The 24631-nt window shown below is 39.7% G+C and overlaps 2 protein-coding genes and 1 long non-coding RNA gene across 3 annotated transcripts in view; 1 reads left to right on the top strand and 2 right to left on the bottom strand.

The window, feature by feature from the left end:
- The window catches only part of c4 (complement component 4), a 31257-nt gene extending 29516 nt beyond the window's left edge, over positions 1–1741 (bottom strand). The window contains exons 1-4 of the mRNA XM_053647423.1: positions 1535–1741; positions 1181–1373; positions 159–342; positions 1–69 (exon numbers count right to left, since the gene is read on the bottom strand). The exon at positions 1–69 is cut by the window's left edge and continues 2 nt beyond it. Of these exons, the coding sequence (XP_053503398.1) occupies positions 1–69; positions 159–342; positions 1181–1373; positions 1535–1596 (508 nt within the window). The 5' untranslated portion in view covers positions 1597–1741. The remainder of the gene's footprint in view (positions 70–158; positions 343–1180; positions 1374–1534) is intronic.
- Positions 1742–7166: 5425 nt separating this feature from the next.
- frem2b (FRAS1 related extracellular matrix 2b) overlaps positions 7167–24631 on the bottom strand; it is a 103151-nt gene continuing 85686 nt past the window's right edge. Inside the window, exons 13-24 of the mRNA XM_053647422.1 lie at positions 23184–23339; positions 20846–21149; positions 20122–20253; positions 18652–18983; positions 16523–16715; positions 16079–16183; positions 15078–15205; positions 13649–13783; positions 13008–13134; positions 11224–11411; positions 10202–10348; positions 7167–8322 (exon numbers count right to left, since the gene is read on the bottom strand). Of these exons, the coding sequence (XP_053503397.1) occupies positions 7828–8322; positions 10202–10348; positions 11224–11411; positions 13008–13134; positions 13649–13783; positions 15078–15205; positions 16079–16183; positions 16523–16715; positions 18652–18983; positions 20122–20253; positions 20846–21149; positions 23184–23339 (2442 nt within the window). The 3' untranslated portion in view covers positions 7167–7827. The remainder of the gene's footprint in view (positions 8323–10201; positions 10349–11223; positions 11412–13007; positions 13135–13648; positions 13784–15077; positions 15206–16078; positions 16184–16522; positions 16716–18651; positions 18984–20121; positions 20254–20845; positions 21150–23183; positions 23340–24631) is intronic.
- On the top strand, positions 11352–13367 carry LOC128621564 (uncharacterized). The gene is made up of 2 exons (XR_008388289.1): positions 11352–11447; positions 13014–13367. It is a non-coding gene; the product is annotated as an uncharacterized LOC128621564 (long non-coding RNA).

Raw genomic sequence — 24631 nt, 5'->3', positions numbered from 1 at the left:
ATATCTGGACGTTGACTCGCTCGTTTATCGGAAGTAAGTAGTTATCTAGAGTGAAGATTCTATAATTCACTGAAACATAAAAACAAACAACAACAGTGATTAATACAACGGACTGTTATACAGATGACTGTTTTCATCCAAAAGCTCTGATTTCTTACCATGTTCTCCGGGATTATAGATCGTCTTGTCTGTTTGGATGAAAATATAACCCTTTCTGCTTGACAGAAGGATATTGAGCATTAATTTATTTTCAAACAGATCTCTGCTCTCAGCTACAAGAATAACATATTGGTCACCATTTTGGGGCTTTTTTTGAAGACTGAGAAACTGACCTGGATCAACCTGCAGATGCACAAAAAGCCATGTTTATTAGAGAATATAAGGAATAAAACACAGTGGGTTGCTGTTATAGGAAAATAATCAACAACGGGCCGGAGCAATCCATTACCAACAGCACATCCAAAGTGTTTTTCTTTCTTTTTTACAACAAAAATTATTCAAAGATTACCATTGTTTTTTTTTTTTTAAAAAAAATCTATTAGTTTATTAAAACGAGCCTTGCCAACATTTATTGATTTGTAGTTGTGGATGATAAAACAGTTATCACTTATATTATAATAGCTCTAAACGTCAAGTCATTGCCTTCGTAGCCTCTCTTTATATATATATATATATATATATATATATATATATATATATATATATATATTGTATTTTTAGAGTGTACTTTCATCCATCCATCCATCCATTCCATCCATCCTCTATACCGCTTATCCTTTTCAGGGTCACTGGAACCTGGAGCCTATCCCAGGGAGCATGGGGCACAAGGCGGGGTACACCCTGGACAGGGTGCCAATCCATCACAGGGCACAATCACATACACACTCACACACCCATTCATACACTACGGACACTTTAGACACGCCAATCAGCCTACCATGCATGTCTTTGGACTGGGGGAGGAAACCGGAGTACCCGGAGGAAACCCCCGCAGCACGGGGAGAACATGCAAACTCCACACACACACACACAGGGCCCCGGTGGGAATCGAACCCCCGACCCTGGACGTGTGAGGCAAACGTGCTAACCACTAAGCCCCCGTGCGCCCTAGAGTGTACTTTATATTACGTAAATAAAAAAGACTATATATGACAACCAAGTAACAATGATGTGGACTTGCCTTAAGTGTCACCACAGCTTGATGTTGATTATCATCATTTAAGGTCACGATTTTTGGTTCACATAGCTTTTTCTCTTGAAAAGGAGCTTTGAAATACAGAGTGACATGGGCAGGTTTATTGGCTCCATGCAGCTGCACACTCACTGTCTCCTCCACTCCGATGTGAATGATATTCGGGGCGGTAATGAGATATCTGCATAAGTGCAAACACATGAACAAAAAACGAAGCTGCAAGATTGTTTCCATGCAATAGACATGACAAAGTTGCATTTTTCTCTTAATGATGATGATCAGGATTTGCATGGCTGTGATAAAATAAAATAAAATAAAAATAAAAACCTCTTGAGTACTCACATCGGCTTCTGTGCCTCCACTGCAAGATGAGCAAAAGCCCCAAAAACTAGAAGAAAGATCATTCTGTCTCTGTGGTGCAAAGTTACACTCTCCAGTCTTTACAGCATCTAGATAATCCTTACTGAGAGAGCTGTCTTTTCATGAACGTCCCACTGCTGTGACTGAAGACGCATTTACCAATCATGCTCCATCATTTAAACTTCACAAAAAAATAAAAAAGATCGATTTTTTTTTTTTTTTTCTATTTTCAAACGAAATCACATGACTTCCCAGAAACTGTCCTGGTTTTGGTCCAGACACAAGCGAGGAATGCTGTGACCTCCAAAACACCCATTGAGCAATAGGTTTTGGGGGTAGAGAAATCTCCAAAAATCTCACAGAACAAACAACAGTAAGTTAATCCAAATTTTTCTCTTTGACATACCTCTTTTTGTAATGTAATGGCCGGCTAGAAGGTTTTTAACATACAGGAGATGCTCTCCATTTACTATTTGGTTGCAGTCTATTTAAATGGCTACAACCAGATGTCAGATATCACAGTGCAAGACTAAAGAGCATTAGAATTGTACATTGGTACATGCATAAGTAGCAAAAAGGGTCGGGCTAGAGTTAGGGTTTCGATAAGGATCGGGTTTGGCTTGGTCTAAATTATGGGAAGACAAAGGTTTTGATTAGGTTTTCAGAAACTAAGGAAAACGTTTCCTTATGTGCACAGGATCATCAGTTTGAAAAGTTTAAAAAGGAAAAAAAAAAAAAAAGAAAAAGAAAATATTCAAAAATGTAATTAAATCAGTGGAAAACATAACACTGGATTTGTCCTAGTGATCCTTCATTCTATCAAAAACACATGCGCAAGCTGGTTCACTAGGTGATGGACTAAGAGTACCATTGAGAACATTTTGTGAAACATAGTCATTTATATTACTGGCATTCATTAAGGAATATTTAAAAAAATATGTATATTGGCCAACCCAAACCAATACATTAAGACAAAAAACTAACCATTTAATTATAACAAAAGTAATGGGCTGGTCTGCACACAGCCATAAGTTGTAAACAAATGCCTCAGCTGATAGAAGATTAGAGTCACACTATAGGTTGAGACACTTCAAACTATTTTAAAATAGCAATTTCCCTGTATGACGTGCTTGTTGGGCATGATCACCTGAGTACAGTGTAGATTTTTGGGCATTAGGAAGTTGAAGACAAACACATTAATGTACTGAATTTCATCCCATCACGCTCCAGAGCAGAGATCTGAGCCTCTCATTTCCATATATATATATATATATATATATATATATATATATATATATATATATATATATATATATATATATATATATATGTATATATATGTATATGTACTATACTGTTGAATAGTGTAGTTACTGTTATGCAATGCTATGTTTGTAGAATATTTATAGGTGTGTGAGTTTGGGGGAAGGGGGGTGGGGGGGTTGTACGAAGGAGGTCTCGGGAGACAGGTGATTTTTTTTATGGACCTTGATGCTTTCTTTTATTTATTTTTTATCCTTATTTCTGCCGTGAGTGGATTTCAGATCACACCTCTTCCAATTACTAAATAAACTCAAACCAAATATAAAAGCTCTAGGCTGCTCGTGACTTGTTATGTTCAAGTTCACATTCATATTCATGTTTGTTTTCAAGGTGAGGGTGGTGTGATGTCTCCATCAGCTCCGGTCTCACTCTGGCTCACAGCGACCACTAAAATGGAAACACACATAAGTAGGCTGTTGGTAATAAAACACAATGTGGGAACAATCACACATTCTCTGGCTTTCACCAAATTGACCCTGGGCATTAGGAAGTTCAAGACAAACACAGTAGTGTACTTTGTTTCATCCCATCACGCTCCAGAGCTGAGATCTGAGCCTCTCATTTCTATACCATACAATACTATGCTATACTATACCACACTATACTACACTACACTGTTTTTACTCTATACTATAATTATAATATACTACCCTGTTTTGTGTCACACTATATATACGATGCTATACTATAATACAGTATGCTATACTGTGCTACACTGTTATTATACTATACTATAATTATACTACACTATACTACACTACCCTGTTTTCTGCCACACAATACTGTACCATACCATACTATACTATTCCATACTATATTATACCATACTATACCATGCTATACTATACCATACTATACTATACTATTCCATACTATACTGTACTATACTATATTATACCATACTATACTATACCATACTACACTATACTATACCATACTACACTATACCATACCATACTATACTATTCCATACTATACTGTACTATACTATACTATACCATACTATACCATGCTATACTATACTATACTATACTATACTATACCATGCTATACTATACTATACCATACTATACTATACTATACTATACTATAAAATACTATACTATACTATACTATACTATACCATACTATACTATACTATACCATACTATACTATACTATACCATACTATACCATGCTATACTATACTAGACTATACTATACCATACTATACCATACTATACTATACTATACCATACTATACCATGCTATACTATACCATACTATACTATACCATGCTATACTATACCATACTATACCATACTATACCATACTATACCATGCTATACTATACCATACTATACTATACCATGCTATACTATACTATACTATACCATACTATACCATACTATACTATACCTTACTATACCATGCTATACTATACTATACCATACTATACCATGCTATACTATACCATACTATACCATACTATACCATGCTATACTATACTATACCATACTGTACCATACTATACTATACCATACTATACTATACTATACTATACTATACCTCACCTCAGTTTTGGAGTGTGACAGGATGAAACTAAGTGTCTTCCTGTGTTACTCTTCATTCCATCATGTCAAGCTCCAGAGATGAGATCTGGGCTTTAAGGTCAGGCTTGGCAGTGAAGATAAGGGTTATCATCAAGCGCGGTGCAAAGGTAAGACTCATGAAGCATGTCAAACAGTAGACTTCAATTAGAAGTTAATCATTGTTTTAAGGTGCTGCCATGCTTCTCAGTAAAACACGACCCAGACAGACTGAAATCCTTTCCCACCCATGCTGCCCCATGCCTTTGCACACTTCTGAAGAGAGTATATTTTGTTTGGCCCCATGTAGTTAAATGATCGATATAAAAGGAAACAATGGCGTAATGACTTTAGAAGCTTGTTGCTAGGACTGGGGCGTCAGATCGATAAAGCTATTACGTCCGAGGTGTATATAACCAACGCTTTTATAGATTTTACGTTCAGTTTAAAAAAATAAATAAATAAAAATAGTGTTTTCCTATTTCGATAGCAGTAGCAAAAGGAGATCGATAGAATAAACAGGTTTATTAACAAAACCATAAATTATCAATTGTTGCATGTTTTCGGTTACTGACACCCTCAGCGCCAAGGAGTTAGTCCTTTTCTTTAACGATGCTATACGATTGATATCTTTATAATCCATCATATCCATCCTTTAAAGGTAATGGAGCATAGACTACCAATAGGAGATACATTGGCATCCTTTACTCTCTGTTAGCTTAAAAACAAAACATAAAATACCAAAATATAATGTTTATTTAACCCCCATTGCTCACATATTTGATAATAAGTGGCAAAGTTATTGAAAGGAACACACTTTATTATTATTTTTTTTTAACAGAACAAATACAGTGTTCGTAAAATCATGAATACGTACAGTACATCGTCATTTAACACGGACCATTACCCAAAAAACATTTCTACGCAATTACCTACGTACATGGACAAAAGTCACTGATTCAACCAGTTTTTATAAAGGACAGCAACATGAAAACAAACCAAAATAAGTCCAACTCCAGCGCTATATCGACAAACAGACCATAAATTTGCATAGTTTTTTTTTTTTCATTTTTATTTTTTCCCCAACAAGAACCGTGTCCTAAAGTGTGCGCTAATTTCCGATGAGGTCATTTTCAGTAAGGTTATGTGATAAGTTGGCAAACGAATAAATATTAATAATAAACGTACAGTATGAGCTCGAGCCTGTTAACCGAGACTAAAGATTTTCTGCCCTCAGTGCTGACTACCTAATAATAAATAAATAGTCATAGGAATGCACATTTTCATACCTGGAATATGTTTTCGAGGTAACCAAATTGCAGATGTGATTAAAACGTCATTCAAAACAATAAAATAAAGGTTTGGAAATTAGTTTTAAAGTTCACTCAGGAGGCATATGGCCACTGAATTCAGTGTTAGTCAACAAAAAAAGACAAAAACACTACACAGTCACTAAACTGTGAGATTTATCCAGTATCCCAAACGCTAGCATTAATCAATTATAGCGTTTACTTAAGCTAACATTAGGCAACATCACTGTCTGCATCCCAAAACACTAGAACATATACTGTAGAATCTGTCTAAATGACACTTCTTTAGTACCCATTTGGTGTAGTCTTGTTGGCTAAGAGAGCACTTAAATGACCCACAATGCTCTGTCTCACGTGGTGTGGGGGGAAAATGAGTGGTATAGCTATTATTCACAGCTATCACTTATATACATAAGTGATGACAGGAACTAACTTTGACATAGTACACTGCAAAAGTCCAGTACAAGTATATAGTGTATAGTAAGCACGTCATTGACGTCACTGTGTGTGAACAGCCTCCACATAAACAATCACGGAGTTTAAAACCCAAAATGTCTTTGTCTAATGTGTCCAAATAGTACACACTTCATTATTCAGCACTTACACTACACTACGTCGGACTGAATTTCCAAATATGATCCCTGAACTCAAAAATCCAAAATACACCACTTGTGACAGCGTAAAATATGACTGTAAGGATTAAACTGATTCACAAAATCAATTTACAAATAATTAAATAAATCTGATTTTTTTTTTTTTTTTTTTTTCCGTCTAGCCTTTACCTCGGTGTATTTATCATTTAGAGCACTATCTTGAACATGGTAGATTCACATGATCGTGTAATAAAATAAAGTAGCTATGTTATCTGTAACATAGACGTGTCATGTTAAGCATTATTTGCTCCGACTCGCTAGGATGCTGTAAACTAGCTACTAAGTAGGAGACGTTAATTATAATGTTCTAGTGACTTCTTTGTAAGGCATTATTTGTGTAAATTGTCTCTAACGGAACGTTCCTTCAAGTGTTCTTACCGTGTTACTTATAATTCTAGTAAGAACAAGATTTGGGACGTAACCTCATTTAGCGGACTACGTAAAGGCATCCGTCTTAAGGATTAACACACTGTAAATCTAATCAGATCTGTCAACATGATACAGTCCACACTGTGTTCAATGCCAGCAATGATTGCAGTCAGTCAGGGACCAAGTCGTATAAAAGACACTACCACCTAAAATCCGTTTGCACACTTCTTTCAAATTCTGATATGAATTTACATTATAATACATGTTTTTTTTGTTTTGTTTTGTTTTTACACAGAGAATGTATGCTTGATAAATCATGCAAAAAAAAAACAACAAAAACAAACAAAAAACCCCCAAAAGGCAACCCATAGTGAAGAGGTTGAGAAAACACTAGTTTTTGCTGTACTGTATTTATGATGGAAAAGGTTCTAAAAATTTGTATAAAAAATAAAAATGAACATAATCCTGAAATGTTCATAATAAAAACATGAAAATAATCCTGTAACGCTGTCATATAACACGATAATATAATGTGATAGAAAACCTAAAATGTGATCGTAAAAGCATGGGAAAACAAACAGTAATGATTCTTTACAGATGTTGAATAAAAACACTCTTTATACAGCTTAGCTCCTTAGGCCAGATGGTCAGGGAGCTTGTAGCACCTTTGAATGCAATAATAATAATACTAATAATGAAAATAAAGTTTGGGGAGGAGGGGATGGAGAGAACACTATGGTCTAAGCAATAGTACACAACAAGCGCCTTGTTTGGATAGAACTGGCATCTGGCTTCAAGTCTTCCTTTCAAATTCTAAAACGGCAGAAACAAAAGTGCTTCCAGAGTTCTTTGTATTGGGAAATCCTGACGAGAGCCAATATCCGAGTGCCAAGCTCATCATAACAGACTCAACACAGCATCACTTGACCTAAGCTGAACTCGTCTCTGAGATTGTGCAAGTGGGCCTAACTCTTTTCCGTCGCTTCAAATCTCTTAGTACTTAAATAAGAAGCAGTTGCAAAACAGTTCTAATGATCGTTTGCAAAATCTGGTCACACCTCCGAGCTGTCGTTTCTGTCAAACGCGTGTGTCATCATGGGCTCTGTGCTTCTGGAGCCCTTAGGAGGCTCGTTGATTTTCTCCTTCTCGTTCCTGGAGCGCACCAAAAAAAACACAAGCACGAGGAGAATGACAGCCAAGACGAGACCCACCAGGATTCCTACGATCATTATCACGTAATCGTCCTCCGTATCTTTCGGCTTGGACCCTGTGGTAACGACTACGCTCTGGACGTTAACTTTGGGCCGGGGTTGATGCTGGCTGCTGCGCTCCAGAGCTACGTGCAGGATGTTGGTTCCTCGCTCGTTCTCAGCTCCGATGTCCTTGGCCAGAGCTGGGACGCTGCTAACGGCCCTTCTGGAACGAGAGGAGTGGTGCTGAGTAATATGGTGGTACTCCACGCTCCTTTTTCCGATGCCTCGGTTGGCGTTGTCTCTGGAGCGGACGGTGTATATGGTGTGGATATACCACTCCCTTCCTGCAGATACCTAGAACACATAGAAAACATTAGCACAGAAGATCACTATTAAAAATGCTTGCACTAAATACATTAATGGTTAGCTAAATCTTTAATTAGCTAAAGATGGTTGGCTAATTAGCTTTTACAGCTAACTAGTAACACTGAGCATAAATTCCCATAAATGCTAACTAATATTTAAATGTTTAATTAGCAGCCATAGTTCGTTAACTAGCTAATAGTGCTAACTAGTATCTCCCTGCACAGACAATATTTAATAGAGCTAGCTAATGAGGCAATACAGGTAACTAGTAAATTACAGCACATGCTAATGGTTAACTATTTAAAATGTTTAATTAGTAAACATACATCGATTATAAGCGAATAGCTCCAACTAGTAAATTTCCACACAAAACCTGGATGGTTAAAACACAAAAATTAAATTAGCAAATACAACTAGCTAAAATATCTAAGTACTAACACCTATTAATAACTCATATTTAAATGTTTAATTCCAACCATAGTTAGATAACTAACTAATTAAGTGAACTAGAAATATGTGCACACACATTAATAGTTAGCTAATATGTAAATGTTTAACTACCAGTTAGTTTGCTAATAATTCCTGCACAAAGACATTAAAAGTTAGCCAACATTAAATATTTAATTAGCTAATACAGCTAACTCCTAACTTCCCACACAAACGCCTAAAGTTAGCTAATATAGCTAACTCCTAACTTTCCACACAAACGCCTAAAGTTAGCTAATACAGCTAACTCCTAACTTCCCACAAACACCTAACTTTAACTAACAGTTAAAAATACAGTTTGCAAAATGGTCTAATGCATTATATTAGACTTGCCACAAATTGGGACCAACTTTACTAGCAGAGTAGCAATAAAAACCATCTAATTCCCCTAAACCCTAAAGTTAGCTAATACAGCTAACTCCTAACTTCCCACACAAACAGCTAACTTCCCACACAAACACGTAAAGTTAGCTAATACAGCTAACTCCTAACTTCCCACACAAACACCTAAAGTTAGCTAATATAGCTAACTCCTAACTTCCCACAAACACCTAACTTCCCACACAAAACCCTAAAGTTAGCTAATACAGCTAACTCCTAACTTCCCACACAAATGCCTAAAGTTAGCTAATATAGCTAACTCCTAACTTCCCACACAAACACCTAACTTCCCACACAAACACCTAAAGTTAGCTAATACAGCTAACACCTAACTTTGCACACAAACACCTAAAGTTAGCTAATACAGCTAACTCCTAACTTCCCACAAACACCTAATGTTAGCTAATATAGCTAACTCCTAACTTCCCACAAACATCTAAAGTTAGCTAATACAGCTAACTCCTAACTTTCCACACAAATGCCTAAAGTTAGCTAATATAGCTAACTCCTAACTTCCCACACAAACACGTAAAGTTAGCTAATACAGCTAACTCCTAATTTCCCACAAACATCTAAAGTTAGCTAATACAGCTAACTCCTAATTTCCCACAAACATCTAAAGTTAGCTAATACAGCTAACTCCTAAGTCTCCACAAACACCTCAAAGTTAAAACTTATTAGCAAACATTAAAATTTCTTTCCTTTTTTCCTTCGCAGTTTATAGGAAGAAAGTCTGTTGGTGTTTGAAAGGCACATATTTCACGGCTACGCTTAAACAGCGATGCTCTTTGCTTGTAGCCCTCGATACCCTCGCCACCATAACATGTTCAAGCGAATATTAGCTAAATCACTCATCTGATGATGACACAAAAAGATATACAGCACAAATTAGTGACGGTTCACAACATGACTGCCAGCTGAGACACTCTAGCAGTACCAGTGCCTAATTTAACTGCAGGTTCACAGGACCACGATGGTGTCCTTACTGCCGGACAATTACCTGAAACAGAGGTGTGGAGTCCATCCTAAAGCCATCCGAGCCTGGCTGCCTCACTAGCGACAAAGCTTCAGGGTCATCAACAGCCAGGAGAGCATTGAAGCTAACACTCCCAAATGCTCTGGCCTGAGTCTCTGGCTGAGCTTTGTCCTGTAAACAAACACAGATTTTTTTGCTGCTATAAAATAAAATAGAAAAATGACTTCTTGATTTCGCAAGTGGACAAGCATCAGCAGAGCTGTCCATCGCATTTCACTACGATAAACAATGTGACTATTTTACTAATATTAATAAAGATATGTTATATAAAAATAATCAGTGACTGCGTTGACATGCACATCAATACTCCGATATTAATCAGAATTTGGCAATATTCTAATTAGTAGCGAGTCATGTAAACGCCACATTCCGAATTGCCCCGATTCAGATTAAGACAATATTCTGATTCCGCAAATTCTGATTCCCACCCGTGGAATATGCCTGTTTAATCAGAAATTTGTTGCATCTAAACACCTTATTCAGAAAATCCACTGAAAGGAGATATAAGCTATATATCTATATAGGATATATGGATGCTCAATTCGCAAAGGATTGTGGGGGCTTAGCTGTAGACTAGGTATTAAGGAATGGCAACTCAGACATACTTACAACAACCATGTATACAGGAATATTCCGATGCCTGTACGCATATAAACATCGTATTCGGAATATGGCTGCAACCCGAATACAGATCTTAATCGGAATCTGATGCGCGTGTAAACGTAGTCGGTGACTGTCTACATGGGTGTTGTACGTATGCCTGAGTCGCCATTCCTAAACACCTAGCCTTCGGGTAAGCATCTACAATTCCTTTCAGTGGATTTTCGGAATAAGGGGTTTACATGCAACATACAACTCAGTACTAATTAGAATATTGCCAAATATCCGGTTAAAGGATTAAACAATGCTGTGGTGCTAATGATGATGCAGTCATCATTTAAACAGGTTATATGCTATTAGTATAGAGCAAAAAAAAAAATGCTTACAATGATCTTGAACCTGTAGAGGAGTGAAGCAGCATCTGCTAAACAGCCATACTCGTAGTTGTCAGGGTTGTACTTTGGCACATAGCCATCTGCCCCTGTACACAGGAACACCTTCTCGATGTTGCAGATAAAGGAGTCTCCGAGGTTCTGCACAGGATCCACCATGACACGGCCGTAGATGATGTCACCTACCGGGAAAACAAAACAAAAGCACACTGACTTGCGTAAGTGGAGTGCAAACAATATAACGAGTCTTTATTAGTCGCATATACATTATAGCACAGTGAAATTCTTTTCTTCGCATACCCCAGCATGTCAGGAAGTTGGGGTCAGAGCGCAGGGTCAGACGTGATATAGCACCCCCTGGAGGAGAGAGGGTTAAGGGCCTTGCTCAAGGGCCCAACAGTGGCAGCTTGGCAGTGCTGGGGCTCGAACCCCTGACCTTCTGATCACTAACCCAGAGCCTTAACCGCTAACCACTCATTCACTTAAAAAAAAAAAAAACCTTTTATGTACAGTACTTTGATTGTACAATGTGTGCTTAGTCTACCTATTTTTGCTTCTCCTCCAAATGCATTCTGGGGGAAATTAAAGCATGACAGGGTAAATAATCCACCTTTAACACTAACGACGTGTTACGGATGTAACAAATGGAGATGAAACCTAGGGCACGTTTCATTCTCGCTGCTTCATAGCGTTCTGTGTATTTTTATTATAACGCAGTCCATTCAGGATTCCGCGATCGCAGACATGAAAACAAAAATCAAGCAAAGTCGGCAATATTCGGAGGAGCTTGCAACTTTTCAAAATGACTGAAGATTTTCCGCAGATTTGGGCCAAGACGCGTCATGTGACGTCATCACAACGCCAAAGCCCTTTTCGATTCACGTGCGTCGAACATGAATGCAGCTAAATGGTCTCATTTACCAACAAACATCACTGCGAAAGACAATTTCGCCAATTCAAAAATGAAAAGAAAATCCACAAATTGCATCACAAATTGTAAAGAAAAAAAAAAAAAGTAAAAAATGCAAGCATTTTTGGCCACAACAATCACAAAAAAATGTACAGAGTGACAACGTAAAAATATAAAATCCATTTTGCCTCTGGATTTAGACGTGTGGAAGTGTTATAAGACAGAGTTTCCCAAACGTTTCCAGGGCAAGGCCCCCCAAATGGCATTAACATTTGACTGAGGCCCCCCTTTTGCAAGATGTCTTTAAAACACATTAAAAATACAGACTTCTGAATATATCCCCCTTTTTTTTTTTAATAATTACATCTTACATCTTCACAATACATTACATTAGGAATTGATTGTGTGTGTGTGTGTGTGTGTGGTTATCTGAGAGTGGGAATTTATTTTTCACACCAAATTGTTGAAGCCCCCCCGGGCGCCCCCTGGCGGCCCCCAAGGGGGCCCCTACTTTGAAAACCACTGATATAAGACAGTGGTTTTCAAAGTGGGGGCCGCGGTCCCCTTGAGGGCCTCCAGGGGGCGCCCGGGGGGCCTTAACAATTTGGTGTGAAAAATAAATAAAAGTATGTTTTCTCTTTCTCACTCTCAGACAACCACAGACACACACACACAATCAATTCCTAATATAATGTAATGTAAAGATGTAAGATGTAATTATTAATAAAAAAAAGGGGGATATATTCAGAAGTCTGTATTTTTAATGTGTTTTAAAGACATCTTGTAAAAGGGCGGCCTCGGTCAAATGTTAATGCCTGGAAAAGTTTGGGAACCCCTGATATACGAAACTTAATTTTTTTTTTTTTACCCTCAGAGAATGCAGTGTCGCTTTCTTGCCCGAATCCCATGGAACCATCTGACAACCACAGAGTCCTCTTAGAGAGCAGCAGCATCTGTGTGTTCAGGCTGAATTCTGCAGCTACAGGGTCACTCACCTGCACGCACACACACATACACATATATAATTTAACTGCAATTGTAAAACTGTGTGCATTCAATTCCACGTCGTAGATTTTTAAATTATTGATGTATTTTTTGTATTAGACAACACTTCCTCAACGTGTAAAAAAAAAAAATCATCATTATCTTCATAAATATAAACTGGAATTAAGAATCACGTGAACCATGAAGCCATGTAATTTTCTGTATTAAATGCATGACTAATGGCTGCTGTCTTCCATCGTTGTACGTTAGTGCACTATGCGTTATATAATAACATGAATGTCCACTTAGAATTCAGAGAACACTTAAACTAACCAGCCAGATACTACACCTGTTCAGTCGCCATGATAAACTGTTGTCTGAAGCCTCCATTATTACATTATTAACTATAAGAATGAACCCTAATTGAAATAGATTCCTCTAGACTATAACTAAATCTCCCGGCGGAGTGAAGTGTGTCAGTAAGTGTGTTCGTTCTGATCATATCGGTGTAGTGAGTTTAAAGACCTGTTGGAAGCGGATGTCGAGGTCAAATGCGACAGGCTCTCGGGGATTGCACACTGGAGGCAGTGTGTACTCCAGACTCGGAGGGGCAGTACAGGGCAACACCTTCACCGTGTAGGTACCGGAATAATCCCTCACCTGTGCGAGAACATTTCAAACACACGTCGTTTAACATATAACTAAAACCAAACAGATGGTCTCGTTGTAATTCATGCCTTAAAACAATCATTAATCAATATTCCACAGGGAAATTGCGGAAGCGTCGATAGCCGTTCAGTGAATTAAAAGCATTATAAACTCATCTACTATTCATGCACGCATTACAATTTCACGACCTCACCTTAACCTTAACGATTAATGTGCATTAGGGGGGAAAAGTGATCTCAAATGGTTAAATAAGTGAGGTTCGATACGATTTGAATGATGTTCTTTTACTCATTGAGCCTGCCCTCATTTCCACCCATGTCCACAAAGCTCCGCCTTCAACACTTACTGTGGTTCAACTAGATTTAGCTAGAAGATTGACAAGAGGCCAATCAAAATACAAACACACACACTGGGGGGTTATTTCTCAGCCACAATTGATGTGCAATTAATTGCGAATAATTACGATGAACTAATCAGCGTTAATTGTAATGCAATTAATTCGATTAAAAATTTGATCGACAGCCCTACTTTAGAATAATAAAGGTAGAAGCCATAGTGTTAAACATAAACCAGATTTGCACCGGTCAGTGTGATCGTTACAACTAGGACTATTCATGCAGCAATATTTTGGATTCATGTTGGAGTTTACATGATTTGCTTCAGCGATTTTTAATTTTCTATCCCCGATTGATGGTCCAGATGTTACGGTGAAAACCCTGTCTCTGATGATACTGAAGAATTCCTGCAAACCTCGGAGGCGTGAACTACACGCGGGTCATTTTAACAATCTGAATTACAAACCCGGAATATCGACTTAAGTACTCGCATAACCTGACTCTAAATACGTGTAACTTTCCCAGAGTAAAGACTAACCTAACCTTTGAACTCAAATCGTCAACTTATGCTGCCAACTCAGAGTATGACCGTTAATGCTTATTATTCAAGAACGCATCATTTACAACCGGAAAATAACGTTTAAATTATTCGATAAATCCTTACAAAGTAAATACATGTTCTCGTACAAGTTCATCAAGCCGGTTAGTTCAATTAAATCCAACCCCCCCCCCCCCACACACACACTTTAAAAGTGTTAAAGTTGAATGATAACTTTAACACAAATGATAATGATTAAAGAATAACTACAAATTGTTCAGACTGCTGTACATTTCTTAAATACCGAAAGCGGAGTAAATAAATGACAATGTTGTGCTCATTTTTAATTATTAATGAAACTCTGTGGTACTGCTCGACGCCTGTGGGAGAGGAAGAGGAGAGAAACACTGACTGCAAAGTCGGAGACAAACGTCCACTGCTGCATGGGCTGGTTGTAGGTGGGCTCACTCCTCACCAGGCTGAGGTTAAAGGTCAGCCCAGGGTGATCGGTACACATAACCATGGAGGTCAGAGGGGAAGCTGGAGAGAGACAATGTGGATACATCGACATGTTAGTGCTGCATGGTTTAATGGATTCGGGCTCGTGGTGAATACGGACACAATAACACAATCGCTTCATTTTAATTCACAGATCAGTCTGGAATCTTCTCTTTCGCTAAATGTAAATGAATGCCAACGGACCATTGTGATACCGACTTTGAGATGAGTCTTCTCCCCTCCAAGCTACACTTGCAATTCAGATTCCGTTGGCATGTTTATGTAAGTCTCTTGGTATAACAATGGTGGATAAATGACTACATGCAAATGTAGAACTAAGCACAACACGGTCTTGAAAATATGTGTGTGTATCAGCCTGGGAAATTCCTTCACATGGTGATGTTCTGACATTATAGTCTTTTCCTGAATTGAAATAGATTTCTCTTTTGTATATATATATATATATATATATATATATATATTTCACAAGTAAAGAGTTCAAGCAAAGTCTGATAACTCACGAAAGTGAAAACTGCTTTGAGATCTGACGGCCAGTATCTGATTAGAATCTGAACATAGCACCTAGTTATCCAATGACTTGAGCCTGACACTCACTGGGTGAAGAAATCACTCTTAGCTAGCAAGGATTTAAACACCTTTAGGCGGACTGACTCCTTACCCGGCGTGATATTTACAGGAAGAGACCTAGGCACAATTAAAAAGTAAACGCAACATTTCTACGCCGTTTAAAAAAAAAAATCTATATTTTCTGTTTCGGTTTCTCGGAAAACAGGATCGACCTCTTCTACAGGAAAGAAAAACAAGCGACATCCAAAGTGTTTACCCAGACTGCTATGCGTATGAAACACTCTTAATTTAATCAACGTAATCTGATCTCGCAGATGTTCTACTCACCAGGGTGGGACGTCACGAACAGACCCCTGAAGCGAGCTTCTGTGCGGAAGTTAACCACCAAGCGACCTTGTTCGTTAATGCGCATGCTGGTGGGATAGAGAGCTCCTGAAAAACACCACCGTCAACAACAACCACAAAATAAACACGTGGGTTTTTTTCTTTCTTTCTTTGTATAATACTCTAAAAGGCTTATTCTATATCCTTTCCGTTCACATGGTTCGATATGGAGAGATTTAAGCATTCTTTCGTTCTTGTTGAAAGCTTACCTGTAAATGAAAAATACAATGACGTTTACATTTGGTGTGATTAACTGAGCATAAAATTTGAAGTGTTTATATCAATGACTGGCAATTTCCTTTCATGTCTTGTTAGCGAGATATCTTCAGACGCATCCTTCCTATCAGTTTCACCAAAGCTATATTTAGACATCTTGTTTTTCTCCACCTTGTAGCTCGGCCTCGGGTGGGCTGCCGATGCCGTCTCTCCACAGGATGGCTGTGTCGTAGACGAAGGTAAGTCTGAGCTCGGACTGCAGGTCAAAGTGCTGCCAGCCTCCGGCACCCACCGGAGAGTGGAACACGTAGGACACGTGCAGCGGCACACGCAACGTCACGTACGACTGCACCAGGTTCAGCACCTACAACAAGGACAGATTATGAATGGCTGTTATTTTACACCACTTTACAAAGCTGCAGCACTCGCTTCTTATTACGGGACTTGTTTTTGCTGACAATATTGCTGCTACACCACAAAATAGTTGACAATTTTATAGCCCATGTTCTGTGTATTTATCGTCCTATTGTTCTATTCTGTGTATTTACCCTGCATATATATTTGCACTTTATGCAGTCTTGTGTACTGTACTGTTACACCATGGTCCTGCAGAAACGCCATTTCTACATAGCTATATAGAGGAACGACAGTAAAAACCCACTTGACTTGACTATATGATGCATGATTTGCATTTATTCTGTACCTTTGACTGCACAGAGCCATGTGTATATATGTAAAGTAAGTTCTCCACCACTAGATGGCCTGTTAGTCCAAGTCTACATTCTGTTTTAGCAAAAGCCATATATTTACTTCCAATTGTTGTTAAAATTCTACATATACACACACATACATACATATATATATATATATATATTGAATAATAATTGCATTTGACTTGGAAGTATTATAAAAAATGGACCATTATCCAGATTGGAATTGGATACGGAATGATTATTTATTAACTACACACCAGGCGTTAAAAAAAGAAAAAGAAAAGCGACTTCACAAAGATCAATTTGACAGCGAAAATGTAGATAAATGTTGTAAAAATGTGGCTAGATTAACAATAATCACCAGATATTGAGATATCATGAAATATATCATGAGATGTTTCTCTCTGGCATTAGAACTATACAATACGGACAGAGGTACAGTATATACAGAGGTCACTCTGCGATATATGTGATATGACATGATTTGCAGCTTACCGAATATGCACTGATGAACCCTTGATGGTCAAGAACCTGATGTGTTCAGACTAAAATCTTCAGTACTCTACTTCAAACACAAATATTTGGAGCTCCGAGACCACCAAGAACACAATATAACATTTTGGGTGATCATTGGCATGTGGCATCCTTCTGAAATCTCAGTATAGCAAACGCGCATATGGGGAAAATGATTACCAAGTGATATCTTGAGCAGCTCCACATCCGTTCATTTGCACAGGGGTAGTGTGTGGCACTTCTTAAGCAGACGGAGGCACGCTAACAGAAATCGCGGTGCCATGAGGTCTATGCTACTATACCGCAACCTGGCCTTTACACTCAGCCATCCCTTTATGACACTCGTCTCCATTAATTAACTACGGAGAGAAGAATTAGAAGCCGTTTCCATGGTGAGCCCAAAAGACGTGCCAGCAGAGGCATGTGTGTATCCAGTGTGGAGAGCGGTTTAAGGGGCCACCATGCTGCTATAAACAATGGAGTTCAGGGTAGGAAAAAAAAAAAAACATCCCCAAAGTCCACTTATGAGCAAGGGTGAATTCTTGCTCGCAGCCAGAGAAAGACAAACAGTGGGCCTCGTGTGATGACTGGGAAGATGCCACCGCCGGTGAAATCAAACAGTGTGCCATTTTTATAACAACTGCTTTCTCACTGGGTGGCACAGTGGTGCAGCAGGTATCAGCTGCCACCTCATAGGGTCCCTTGTTCGCATGGGTTTCCTCAGAGTTCCCCTGTTCTCTCCCAAAAACATGGCGGTAGATTGGTCCTACTGTAAGTGAACGAGTGTGTTAATGCCTGTACATCGTCTCTTACATGTGATATCATGGAGACGCCAGTGATCCTGACACTTTCTGGCCCCCGACCTGCCTGATCCATCCTGAAGCTCTACCTCTGGATGGAGCGCTCATCAAATGCAGGCTACATTCTGTCACTGAGCCGTATTTCTAACATATTATTGAAATTACATTATCGTACAGGCGACGAAACACGTCCAGATTTCACATAGGACATAAATTACTTTATATAAGTGTAACTACAACATGGTGCAAAAAGACAAGCTAAAAAAACACTAACCTGTCCGTCTGTCCCAATGGACCCTCCACAGTCACTAAGCAGCTCGGACATGTCGTAATAACTGACGAACTCCCACAGGCAGGCCTCCAGGTGAAGGTTGCGGTAGAAGCGTAGTGTGCTCTCCCCCCTTAAGGTAGCGCTGTACTGGTAGGGTGCTGTGCCGCCGATGACCTCCGGGTTACGAGTAGCTGCGGTGATGAAACCGTGGCGCGTGCGGACCTCGCTGTAGTCCAACAGGTTGGAACAGCGATGATTTCCCACCCGCGTGCCATCCGGACTGAGCGTCAGCTCGAAGTTGGAGAGAGGACGGGTGGAGACCACAGGGAGCATACCTATAAGACGTAGAAATGCAAATTGATACTAATTAAAGATCAGCTTTACAGTGTAGCAAACTGAATGCAAGGTTGTACTCATTAAGCAAAATCTTTTACTCGTTGAAACAATTGAAAAAAAAAACACCAGGCAAAGAGAAACAGAAGTGCTGCAAATGTGCACAGAGTGGTAAGGCCAGGCGACAGGACTTGGGTTATAATAGGAAGATGATTCGAAGTCATTCAGCATTTTATGCTCTAGCTGATAAACCGACGAAGGCCCTGAGATGAATGCCGAAATGTCATCAGGATTAAAGGATTATTTCAAAACCATAGCAAGTTACCTTTATTCACTTCCACTAGAATATGAACATTCATCTGCCGCTTTGTACTTTAAAGTTGATATATAATTCCTTACCCTACTTTTTATAAATATTTTGCTATACATTCAATTCCGTCCTAATTAACACACAGCTTTAGCACAGACTCAACAAGCTATCAGCTATAATCTGTACACTAGATACAACAGCTAAAAAGTCATATTTGTTTAAAAAAAAAGAAAAAAAAGAAGAAAAAAAAGGCCTATCATTTATTTTCCAACAGCAGCACAGGTAGAAGTGTTTTACTCCTCTTCTACCTCAGCAATTCGTCAATAATTACATTTATTTTTATCCAATTATAGTTATGTTTTAATGTTTTGGATATCTGCGATATGTTATGACTTCCAGTATAACAGCTATAAACAGCTGTTCCCTCACCTGCCTCTCTTTTTTTTAGTCTCTCACAGTCAATAAGACAAAAAAAAAAAAAGTAGCTCGTCATGTTACGGAGGTATCACCCGGCCTGAAGTCTTCCCATGTCAGAAAACGTTAAAGTAACAGCTTTACCTCTGACTGTGCTGACAACGGAGACTCCTTCCAAAAATGCAAAATAAAGTTTACCTTACAGAAAAGCTCACAATATTAACGACGCACACTTTTTTATTTACGGTAATCGGATTATTTGGAGTATCTGCCGTACCAGTCAGTGTGTACGTTAGTACTACAAAAAATGATAATGAACTAGATGGAACATGAATGTTCTAGGAAATGAAATTAAAATCCCTACCTTTGGACCAATCAGAATCTGTTTTATATGGTAAAGGGTTGATTTGGCTTACCGTCGATGTGCGGCATGGTGACGGTGAGTTTGATAAGGTTGGGGTGATGTGGGTCGTCTGGCCCGGTATAGCGCAGTTTGGCAGAGAAAGGCTCAGCTCCAACAGCACCGATCACACGAGGCTGGCACATACCTGGCGTAACACAGGACAATCAGCTTCCCCTCAATTAACTAAAAGCAAATACAGCCATGCCAAACGATTCGGTTCAGCTTGACTGTCGAGAACAATTTGTTCATCAGGATATTAGAGCACTCCAACACTGGATCATATTCGAGAGCCACATTGATGGTCACAGTGCTGTCACATGCAGCGAGATTCCCCAATGCGAGCCTCTTCTTGGGCTGGATTCCCGGACACAGATTAGACCTAATCGTAGACTGAAAAGGATTTTCAGAAGAGAATCACTACTCACATTGCGAATACGGCTGTGTGCAGAAAACAAGGTTTCACAGGCAAAGATTAAGGTTAGCAATGGATTAGCCTCGTGAGGCGTGACATGACATACAAGCACAAAGGAACTTGGGGAATGTTATGTAAAAATCGTACCGTTTTTTAAAAATAAACAATACTTCCTGTTGGAAAGCAGTTCCATAGCATCAGGTGATGTGGGTTTTTAAATTTCTCTACCCACACTAGCCTAGTTGGAGTTCCCTATTAGGATTCATTTTCGAATCCTGACCAGTGTGTGTGTGCGCAGTATGTTTGCGTATTATTTTGCACCCACCCTCCTCCACACTGACGGAGAAGATGGCGCTGCTGAGCTCAAGCCCCTCGTCGCCGTTGGAGTTCACAGCCCTGGCGGCGCACTGAACGCGTGAGCCTGCCTGGAAATACACCGAGTCCAGCGTGATGCGTTTGGACGAGGTGAAAAAGGTATCGAAGTCCACCTCCCTCATAGGGCTGGTGACACCGTCAGGCCCTGCGGGGGCACTCACGAGCCAGCGGTAACGAGTCAGCGTGTTGTTGATGCCCTCGCTCGCACAGATGGTGCTGGTGCGCTCAAAGTCTGGGTACCTGGGATTGCAGGCCTGGTGAAAGAACAAAACAGACACAAGATGTTTTGAGAAGCTGGAGCCATTTTCAAAAGAGTAAAGTTTCAGAGGATGAACGATAATTAAAGGGAGCTCAGACGCCTTATGCCAAACATAAGGTGTGGTCTGGTACGCTTTGAAAAGTTCATCAAACGTTTCTGCTGCTTTATTGTCTGTAAGCAGATGATGAGCTGTACATAAAAATAATGACCCTCACTGGGCTATGTAAAGAACACAGTCCACTGCAGTTATTAGTGGATTGGATCAAATTGGAAAAGATATCAAATCTGAATTGGATTGGATTGGACCCAGTGTTTCAGGTCAACATTAATCCAATATTGATAATATCAGTGTAACTCGAGTACCATTAGTAAAAATAAGAAGAATGAAGCAAAAGAAAGAAGAACAACAAGGAAAAAGGAGGGACAATCTATAATTTGCCTTTGACATCAGAATGCACTTTAGTAATCAAACTGAAGAATAAACAGGCCATGAGAAACCAGAAATTAATCAGACAAGAATAACGTGATAAGCATTTCAATGAATGGAACAGAAAAAGGCAGGCATAATAAGAGGCCATTTCCCTGAAGATCAGAGTGTGTGTTCTAACAACACCCACAATCCTAGCAGCTTTAACATTAAATAGTTCTTTTGTTTACACTCATTTAAGAGGAGTGTGAAGATGGTTGTGACACACTGCGACACAGATGACAGGGTAGTGAGAGTGACAGTGATGCTGATAACGTAGTGAGGGTGACATTTAGTAACGCAGATGACAGGGTAGTCAGAGTGATGTACAGTGACACAGATGGAAGGTTAGTGAGAGTGACAAAATAAGGCAGATGAATAATAATGCTTATTTATTTATATAGTGACTTTGCTGTGTATACACACACACACACACACACACACAACTATTAGGAAGATGAAAGGGAAAAATGCTGAGAGAAAAGCTACAGTATGTTTAAAGTGGTTAGTGAGTAAGATATACTGTGAGAGATGGGTAGTGATGGTGATGTACAGTGACGCCGATGACAGGGTAGTGATGGTGATGTACAGTGATGCCGGTGACAGAGTAGTGATGGTGATGTACAGTGACGCCGATGACAGGGTAGTGACGGTGATGTACAGTGACGCCGATGACAGGGTAGTGACGGTGATGTACAGTGACGCCGATGACAGGGTAGTGACGGTGATGTACAGTGATGCCGATGACAGGGTAGTGACGGTGATGTACAGTGACGCCGATGACAGGGTAGTGACGGTGATGTACAGTGATGCCGATGACAGGATAGTCATAGTGATGTACAGTGATGCCGGTGACAGGGTAGTGATGGTGATGTACAGTGACGCCAATGACAGGGTAGTGACGGTGATGTACAGTGACGCCGATGACAGGGTAGTGACGGTGATGTACAGTGACGCCGATGACAGGGTAGTGACGGTGATGTACAGTGACGCCGATGACAGGATAGTCATAGTGATGTACAGTGACGCTGATGACAGGGTAGTGAGAGTGATGTACAGTGACGCCGGTGACAGGGTAGTGATGGTGATGTACAGTGACGACGATGACAGGGTAGTGACGGTGATGTACAGTGACGCCGGTGACAGGGTAGTGATGGTGATGTACAGTGACGCCGGTGACAGGGTAGTGATAGTGACACAGATGGATAGTGCCAGGGAATTGAACGTGACATGCAGTGACACTGATGATGTGGTAGTGAGAGTAATACAGAAAGACACAGATGCTGGGGTAGTAAGAGTGACACACTATTACAGATGGCAGTGACACAGATGACAAGGTAGTGAGAGTTATACAGGAACAAAGCTGATGAGGTAGTGAGAGTGATACTAAGTGACACAGATGACTGGGCATTGAGAGTGATACAAAGTTACGCTGATGAGGATATAGTGAGCTTGACATTCAGTGATGCAAATAAGATAGTGAGACTGATGCACATTCTGTACTGATACAGAATTCAATACACTGTGCGACACAGATGACGGGGTATAGAATTCAGTACACACTGTGACACAGATGACTGGGTAGCCAGCGGGTGGTCTGCTCTCTGGGGCACTGACTGTGCCATCGTAATGCAGGAGCGATATGACCACAGGCACAGAGGGGAACGTCACATCTGCCATGGTGTTTCCCTCCTCGATGTAAATGATAGCTTTGGTCATCTGCATAAGAACAATGAGAGCTATTAAGCAATTAAAGTTTCTGACACACACACACACACACACACACACACACACACATATATATTAATTTATATTTAACAGCAGCTCTGACAATAGTTCCAGCTACGTAGTTTATTAATGCACTCATTCTACAGTGGCAAGAAAAAGTATGTGGACCTTTTGGAATTTGGTTTTCTGAATAAATTTGTCATAAGATGTGATCTGATCTTCATCTAAGTCAGGGATATTGACAAATATAATGTGCCTAAAATAATAACACAAAATAAATCTGATGTTTCATGTCTTTATTGAGAACAACCAAAAAAACCTCATAGTGCTTGTGGAAAAAGTATGTGAACCCTTGACTTAACGACCTCAAAAAAGCTAACTGGAGTCAGGTTTTAGCACACCTGGAGTCTGGTTAAGAAAATGAGTTTGACTACAGCTACTTTGACTGATAAAAACCCCTCAAATTTTTGGAGTTTGCTCTGCACAAGAACCACACGCTTATGTGAGCCATGCCTCGCCAAAAAGAGCTTTCAGAGGATCTACGATCAAGAATTGTTGATTTACATAAAGCTGGCAAGGGTTACAAAGTGATTTCAAAGACTTTAGAAATTCACCAGTCTACAGTTAGGCAAACATTCTACAAATGGAGACACTTTGGGACTGTCGCTACTCTACCAAGAAGTGGGCACCCAGTCAAAATGGCACCAAGAGCACAACGAAGACGCATCGATGAGGTAAAGAAACAACCCCGACTGACAGCCGAAGATTTGAAGGCATCACTGGAACTGGCGAACATCTCTGTTCATGAGTCTGCAATACGTAAAACACTGAACAAGCAGGGTATCTACGGCAGGACACCACGAAGGAAGCCACTGCTTACTAAAAAGAACAATGCTGCACGCCTGAAGTTTGCAAAAGAGCACGTTGACACTCCACAGCGGTATGGGTAAAATGTTTTGTGGACTGATGAAACTAAGATTGAAATATTTGGAAAAACCACACAGCACTAGAAAGCGTAGAAAGGGCACAGCATATCATCATGAAAACATCATCCCGACCGTAAAGTATGGTGGAGGAAACATCATGATTTGGGCCTGGTCTGCTGCATCAGGTCCCGGCCAGCTTGCAATCACTGAGGGGAAGATGAATTCCCAAGTATATCAGACAATTCTTCAGGATAATGTGAGAATGTCTGTACGTCAGCTGAACCTGTGTAGAAGTTGGGTGATGCGACAGGACAACGACCCAAAACACCAGAGCAAGTCCACAACAGAATGGCTTCA

This window comes from Ictalurus furcatus, chromosome 17 (genome assembly GCF_023375685.1).
Source record: "Ictalurus furcatus strain D&B chromosome 17, Billie_1.0, whole genome shotgun sequence".
Classification (NCBI taxonomy): Eukaryota; Metazoa; Chordata; class Actinopteri; order Siluriformes; family Ictaluridae; genus Ictalurus; species Ictalurus furcatus.
Note: the sequence above shows the minus strand (reverse complement) of the source record. Positions and strands in the feature narration are given on the sequence as shown.